The sequence below is a fragment of the Grampus griseus genome (genome assembly GCF_964374135.1).
Source record: "Grampus griseus genome assembly, chromosome: 2".
Lineage (NCBI taxonomy): Eukaryota > Metazoa > Chordata > Mammalia > Artiodactyla > Delphinidae > Grampus > Grampus griseus.
Genome location: NC_139018.1, coordinates 83,946,739 through 83,954,581, shown reverse-complemented (window position 1 = coordinate 83,954,581; position 7,843 = coordinate 83,946,739). Strand labels below are relative to the sequence as shown.

The following is a 7,843-nucleotide window of genomic DNA, read 5'->3' as shown; positions in this document are numbered from 1 at the left end:
CAAGGGAATAGGAGAAACTAAAGGCACCGCTTCACTTCTGCCTCTTAAGTCATTTATCAGTGTCCACAGACCCCGCAAGCGTCTCTTCCTGAGTGAGGGATATCAGGGCTTACGAGGAAGAGCTGACACAGGGTGACCACAGCCCCACCGAGGGGGAGAAGGCGAGGCTGGGGAAGGCAATGAGAGAAGCCGCGTAAGGCACAGACCAAGGCTGCTTTCTCTCAGCAAGTCTGCCGGCCTACGTCACGGCCTTCCGTTAAGCATCCACTTGACGCCGGGGAAGTGAAATAGCACAGACCTGGCACCAGAAAGGACAAATGTGGCACCCACTGCTCCTTTTAAGGACTGGCTGGAGGAGCTGCAGGCCCCAAGGCAGGAGGTGATGCAAACACATCAGTACCTTTGTGGGAGGGGGAGGGAGGACTCTTTCAGGCCTGCCTCCTTCTTTTTTTTTTTTTTTTTTTTTTTTTGCGGGCCTCTCACCGCTGTGGCCTCTCCCGTTGCGGAGCACAGGCTCCGGACGCGCAGGCCCAACGGCCATGGCTCACGGGCCCAGCCGCTCCGTGGCATTCGGGATCCTCCCAGACCGGGGCACGAACCCGTGTCCCCTGCATCGGCAGGCGGACTCTCAACCACTGCGCCACCAGGGAAGCCCCATTGTTGGCTATTCTTGAAGGTTGCAGGAGAGCTTGCCCAGGAGAGCTTGTTAAGAAGGAGGCAGGGGATTCCCTGGTGGCGCAGTGGTTGAGAGTCCGCCTGCCGAGGCAGGGGACATGGGTTCGTGCCCCGGTCCGGGAGGATCCCACATGCCGCAGAGCGGCTGGGCCCGTGAGCCATGGCTGCTGAGCCTGCGCGTCCGGAGCCTCCGCAACGGGAGAGGCCACAACAGTGAGAGGCCTGCGTACCGGAAAAAAAAAAAAAGGAATAACCAACAATGAAGGCTTTTTAAACTCTAGGGACACAGTGTTTCCTCTTCCCTCAGCAGGGCAGCTGGCTTCAACCAAGAAAGAGGGTCAAAAGTCACCTTTGGATAACCATCTGTTCAAACCGTAATACCCTAACCCCAAGTTACTGAATCAGAGGGAAAGGCTGGGCCAGTGCTTTTCACATTCCAGCGTGCATCCGACACCCGCAAGGCTGGTTAACACAGTGCAGAGCTCCTCCTCCTGAATTTCTCATTCGGTCGGTATGGGATGGGGCCTCAGACATGGCGTTTCTAACAAGTTCCCAGGTCATGCTGATGCTGATGGTCTGGGCACTGGTGTAATGTTTACTCCCTGCCCCTTCACATTCCTTTCCATGCATCATTTTTGCCCAAAGGGACAGTCCCTCCCTTGAAAATATATTAATTACCTCATGTGAATATACTGTTCTTTTATTCCCAAGATCTCGAAGCCCTGTCACACCTATTAGCTCCATTTGCTCTCATGAATTCCCATTTGGTTAGGAGGAAAGAGAGAGGTCACGGGCGATAACCCATGCCATCGTTGAGTCCGTAGGCTGCCTGGCTTCCAGTTCAGGGGTCCCTCCGAAGAGCACACTGCCTCCCCAACCCATATCCTCGTGATATGTGAGCTGCCTACAGCTCAGAGACTGGCTGCCGTGACTCAGCACTGCCTAGACTACTAGCAGGGAGCTGAAGGGACAGGTGGCCTCCAGGGCAAGGTGGGAGGAGACCTCAACTCATCCTCTGAACATGGAGGTAGCAGAGAGAGGTAGAGGTAAAAGGAAATCCTTGGTAACCAGCAACTGCTTTTTTGGACAAGTTGGTTTGGGGACTTTTGAGGCTCACTTCATATCCTGTAGGCAATAAATAAATAGTTCTTGAAATAATGGTAGTGGTTTACAGAAAATGTTCTAAGGAAGGTTAGAATCTTACTGCTGATTAACTGATGAGCTATTGTAAAAACAGATTACTGAAGTTAAGGAAACAGGAAAGTAACAAGGGTAGATTCTTGTTGGCATGACTGTAAATTCCTTGAGGGCAAGAACTGTATGGTAATTTTCTGGTCCCATAGGAGCAGCTTAACAAATGTTTATAGAATGGAATGCGGCACAGGGAAGCTGGTTTGGCTCTGGTGCTCCTTACTGACCAGGTGGCTCAAGGACACTGTGTGCCACTGGGAGCCATGGCTGTTTCTGCGCTTAGGACAGACAGCCTGGTAGAGCCTGGGAGTGTGGTTAAAAAAAAGATTTCGTCTTTGTATTTTTAAATTAGCTACTGGAGGGAACAAAGAGCATAACACAGGTTTTCTGGCAGCAGAAACCTACATGTTATGTCAGCAAGTAAAACAGATGCGACCCAAAAACTGTTGATAGAGCAGATATTTTTATAGCTCAAATTGGCCACAGGGCCAGGACAAAGGGGACAATGAATGGGTTACATATTCTCTGTTGCCTCCTTGAAGCACCACATGGAATACAGCTGTGGACTCCTGGCGCCTGGCAAGAACAGGCAGGCCAAGCCCAAGCCCCGCAACCTGGCAGTGAAGAAACCGCAGCCAGAACGGCCAGTGCAGCTGTGATCTAGCAATTCACCTCCCTGAACCAAGATTCTCGCCTGTGGCTACACAAGTGGATCATGACAGTGACACCACGATGACTCTAGGGCCAATGCTATCCAACGCAGTGATGAACCAGGTGATCAACAGTGCCAGGCACTGAGCTTTGTGCTGGTCCTCTGAAACGACCAAGGCCACTGTGGTCCCTCCCTCCATCCAGGGAGAACAACAAAATGTACAGCTGTGGCCCTTTTGTTACTGCATTGCAATTCCAGAAATACCACCATTCTCTGCAGACAGGAAGGGGAGGGCAATTATTATCCCTTTTAAATAGCTGTGGTAGCCCTAAAGCTCGGGACGTGACCTTTCAGTTCCCCTTAAAGAAACATGTAGAAACAAGTAGATGCTCTCCACTCAGCATTTCAAAACAGGATATAAATACTCAACGAAAGAACACACTATCTTAGGATTCCCTAGTGAAAACCAAAAAACAAGGTAGACAGAAAAAATTCCAAAGCTGTGGTATCATATGTGTAGAAATCTCGAGCTGTTAGGAAGAAAAATATTTCTTATGCCGGAAACTTCACAGAAACACTTCCTCAGCACAGTGGGGGAAAGAAATGATACCCACACAAGCCCAGTCTAAATGGCTTAGCAAACTCCTCACCCCTCACCCTCCAGAACTACGCTTTCAAAAGAGGATTATTTCATCAAATGCAGGCTGTCGAGAAATAAACGCACACAGTCACTTCTAACATAAACACCTAGAAATGATCCAGGTAGTCCCAGTGCAAAGCAGTTAAAGGAAAATAATCCCCCTTTACCCAGACCTCTCCTTCCCAGCTCAAAACCTGATGGACAATTTTGCAGCTAATTTCTAACCCTTGAAAATAAGGCTATTCCAACCGCTGCTCCCTGCCACCAGGCCCTGTTCCGGTGGAACAGTGACCTTCGCACTGGCCAGCAGGCTCCTGCTGCACACACACACTGCTGTATGTGCCCAACGTGTGAAGCCGTGTGCAACTGCAGAAGCCACATGTCCCCGTCTACAGAAAGGAGGGGATGGCTTGAAGAACTTTGGAAACTCACTCCCCTCCTGCTCTGCCTTACCAAGCCCTCTCACAGAAAGCCATTGTGTAGGCTCAAGAGGGAAATAAAAGAAGGGTGGACTTTTTCCATGCTCCCCTGCGGACCACAAGGTGATGGAAAAGCACAGCAGCCACCCCCCAACAGCTCCTGAGAAGTACAGGCCTCAGGGGGCCCCACCGACACTGGCTTCTCACTCGGGTTCGCACTGGGCAACATTGTCTAATAATGAGCTGAGCTCAATTGCTTGCTGTGTATTTTGCAGCACAACTAATCCCTTATATTTGTGCTTTCCACCCACATGTCTTTTATTGTTTGCTCTAGGGAAGAAAAAGCCTCACCTTTGAAGCAACCTACACCTTCTCTCTGCCCCGTGGCTCTCTCACCTCCTCCACTGTAGACAAAGCTCTGTCCAACCACTGCAGACACATCCACTTGTCTCCCCCAGTATTAGCACTTCTTGGGCTTTCTGGGGGCCAGTGGTTTAAAGGCGAGAACAGCGATGCTATATGGCGGCTGACCCTCACCTCAGCTCAGCTCTCAGCCAGCTCAATGTTTATAATAATTCTCAATCTGTGTGCTTACTGGTCCCTCAGCTCCCTCAGCTGGGCAGCTGCTCAGAGTCCTTTAAAGGCAGAACTTTTCCCAACCGTTTTAAGGTTGGCAAAAGGTAGCTGAGCTAGATATCACTGTTCTTCCAACCCCGTGATTGCTTCCCGAATAAGATGGATTCCTGCCACCCTTCAATTTGGTCAAACCATCAGGCACAGAGAACGTTAGAGCAATTGCTTTTTCCTCTTACACCTTATTCATTACCACCCGTCCACCACACCTTAGACTATTACCTCTACTCCTTCCCCAAGAAGCATGAAAAGAGAAATGATCGACTTACACAGGCTGACGTAGAGTTCTTAGAATGTATTTTTGTTCACCTGAAAAATAAAACTTTTAAAAAATATACAGCACTTTTTGAGTACAGGTATATCTTAAATGGCTGGATTATAAATAATGTCTCTGGTCACACTCACAGCTAGAGCTGGAGCTAATGTCCCAATTCCAGTGAAGGCGTTAGAGAGTCAGGAGACCGACCAGCAGCTGGACCCACGAGTGGTTTCTCTAGACTCTGATCCATCCCAACGTGGATTAAACAGTCCAGAATGCAGGGGTCAGGATGGGGACAGGGGATTGGACTCCCAGATGTTCTCTTGCAAGTTCAAAGGATTCTTGGAATAAGAGATCGATTTACAAATTATTAAAATATAGGACTAAAAATTCACACAGTAAATATAAATTACAGGCTATTATTTAAGTTATAAAGTGGCATTTTATGTTTCTTCCCCCAGGCCCTCACCAAAAATTTAAAAAGGCCTCAGGGCTTCCTAATGACTGAAGTGCTCAGAAATCTCCTTCAACCAAGACACCTTGGGGGTGCAACCAGCCTGCCCCTATAGGCTATGATAGCTCAGCTGCTATTACCTTGCCCACACCAGGACATGGCTTAAAGCAAGGCTGCTGTCCTGTAAACTTGGATCAGAGCTAACTGGAGTGTAAGCCAGAAAACAGGAGAGACAAATTGTTTCAGGACTCAGGTGGATAAGTTGTTGTTGTTGTCATTGTTTTAAAGTGCCTCATTTCCCAAAAAGGAAACACGAAAGGGTTTGATATCTTGTCACTACCCACACTCAACTGCCTAAAAGCAAGTGGCGGAAGGAAACGGAATCCAAATTGAGGATGTATAATTCTTGCTGCCCCAGAGCTAGCTCTACATATGTCATTTCACTCGATGTTTCTCATCTCAATAAAAGTACAGGCTGCATATAAGTAGAGCTTATCAGGAGAGGTAAAGACAAGCCAATTTAACCTTCCTATGGCTGGTCTATTATCTGGCTATCCAAACACAATCCTGAGGTTGAAGCCCACCTTTCGGCCTTTTGCGTTCCACAGTACAACTCATAACCAGAGGGTGTGCTCAAAGCTCTGGTTTCACAACGGATTTCGTCCTAATCACAGGGCTACACTGTCACTACACGCTCAGGGAAGAGGGAAGGTGAAGGTGATTACTGGAACAAGACCAGATCTTATAGAGCAGGGAAAAAAAAAACACTCGTGAGCCACTCTACTTACAAAAGCTTGCTCTTCCTAAAAGAACTCTGTGAGAAGGCCAAGGGGTGAAGCACAGAGGCATTGCTTTTTCCCTTCCTTCTTCCCTGGCCCATATCCAGATACTTAGGGCTGCAACAGAAAGGCTCTTAGGTGGGGTGACTAAGGTGGGAAGAGGAGAGCAGGGGAGCAGTACATTCCCCACCCTCCCTGAACTCCTTCTACTTCTCCAAAGGTTTTCCATTGTCCTTTCAACAAGTTTAAGAATGATTATACTTTCGTCTTGTCTAACCCTAATGTGTCATAAATCTATCTTTCTGAAACAGGAGGGGGAAAAGGGGAAAGAGTGGGTAATGAAAAAAGTGTTTGTGCCCTTCTGGCTAGCTGCACTTTGGGGGCCAGCAAATAGCCCTTGCTTAGCCCCATCCATCAGTCAGTAGCTACCCAGGGTGTAGGAGGATACATGTAGTTATATGTAATTATAGCTTCTAGTGCATATGTCAACAACTATATACAGGGATCTATAAATTAAATGCATCTGTGGCCACTGCAACTAGGTTGACGTACCTGAGCTCCACTACTTTTGGTGCCCTCCTCCTTGCGAGAGCTTCGGCTTATTAAAGAAGAGCCCCTACAGCTCCCTCCTTCCCCTGAGTCTTGGGGGAAAGCCCGAGTCACCCCTCCACGTAAGATACCGAAGAGCTAGCGGCGCAGAAGGGTTCGGTGCTGGGATCTCCCCACCGCTCCCCCCATCCCCCTTATGGCTCAGGGCCCTGGCGCAGCACGGTCCTAGGAAGACAAAACACCGAACCCCCGGAGAATAGTGGTCCCTTGGCTGAAGATCCGACTTCAGGCCCCTCGCCCCTGCGGCGAGCGCGCGATCGTCGGGGGAAGGGAGGCGTTCACTCCCGCGGGGGTCACTCCCGCGGGCTCCCCGCCCGGTCCTGCTGCAAAGTCCTGCCTCCGGGCTTGGGGAGGATGGTTTCCGGCCACCCCTGGCACGGAGGGGTTCAACGACTCCCGGGCGCCGCCGCCGCTTCCTTCTCGTCCTCCTCGGCCCCCTGGGGCTGCTCCAGCGGCCCGGCCAGGGGTCTGTCGGCAGAAGGCTCAGGAGACACGGGCCGCGCCGCCTGCAGCGGGGGCGCGTCGCGCGGCGCCTCGCGGCGGGACGACCCCGTGGTGTTGGGCCCCGCCGCAGCCGCCGCCCCTGAAGTCCCGGACGGGCCGGTGGCGTTGGAGCCGCCGGGGGGCGGGCCGGCGGCTCCTCCCGAGGTCCCGGCGCCCACCGGCTGCCAGATGAGGCTGTAGTAGACGGCGAGCACGATGGCGGCCAGCGACACCGAGAGCACGTAAGCGAACACGGTGGCGAGTCGAACCCACTTCTTGTTGGTCTTGGCCGCCATCTTCGCCTTCTTGTCCCCGGTGTAGGTGGCCGGCTTGCCCCGCTCGGCCGGGGCCGCGTCGCGCTCCTTCATGGGAGGGCCCCGGCCTTTGCCCCGGTGCTCCACGGCCCCGGCTGGAGGGGGCCTGGCGGCCTGCAAGGACTGGGCAAGGGGCGGCCCGGTGCCCTCGGTTCCCGGCCACTCGGCTCTCCGCCGCCGCTCCTCACGCCGCCAGCCCGCAGCCCGCCACCGTGTCGCTGCAGCCGCCGCCGGGGCCTGGACCAGTCACCGCCGCCAGCGCCGCCGCCGCCGCCGGCCCGTCAGCTGCTTCCCCGCCGCCGCCACAGCCACAGCCGCCACAGTCGCCCGGCTCCGAGTCCCCATCCGCCGCCGCCGCCGCCTGCCCGGCCGCCGGCCGCCCGGTCTCCAGTGGCCGCGCGGACAGCGCTCTCTTCTCCTGCCCGGCTCCCCCGCCTCTCGCGCCGGCAACAAGGGGCGGGAGAGGGCGCTGCTGGGGGCTGCCTCTTAAAAGGGCGACGGCGGGGTCCGGAAGTACCGCACGGGGAGGCGGTCTGCAGGCGGGCGCCGCGAGCCCCGCCGGGACGCCCCGTTAAGAGAGAGTTAACGGAGGCTGGCTCTTAAAAGGGCAACGTCGCCGCAGCCCCTTACGGGCTGGCGCGGCGACGGTGGGAGCCCGGGGCGCTTCTTTAAAAGGGGAACGGCACCGTTTGGGGCGGAGTGGTGAACTGGAATGGGGGCGGGGAGGGGCGGTCG

General features: G+C 53.3%; 1 protein-coding gene across 1 annotated transcript; it reads right to left on the bottom strand.

Moving 5' to 3' along the window:
- Positions 1–4,490: 4,490 nt before the first annotated feature.
- Positions 4,491–7,446, bottom strand: INAFM2 (InaF motif containing 2). Its single transcript, XM_082648825.1, has one exon. The coding sequence runs from the start codon at positions 7,160–7,162 to the stop codon at positions 6,698–6,700; it is 465 nt and encodes a 154-aa protein (XP_082504951.1). The 5' UTR covers positions 7,163–7,446; the 3' UTR covers positions 4,491–6,697.
- Between the last annotated feature and the right edge of the window lie 397 nt (positions 7,447–7,843).

Excerpts from the sequence above, each read along its gene's own strand:
- INAFM2 (XM_082648825.1), bottom strand. The coding sequence starts at position 7,162 with ATGAAGGAGCGCGACGCGGCCCCGGCCGAGCGGGGCAAGCCGGCCACC.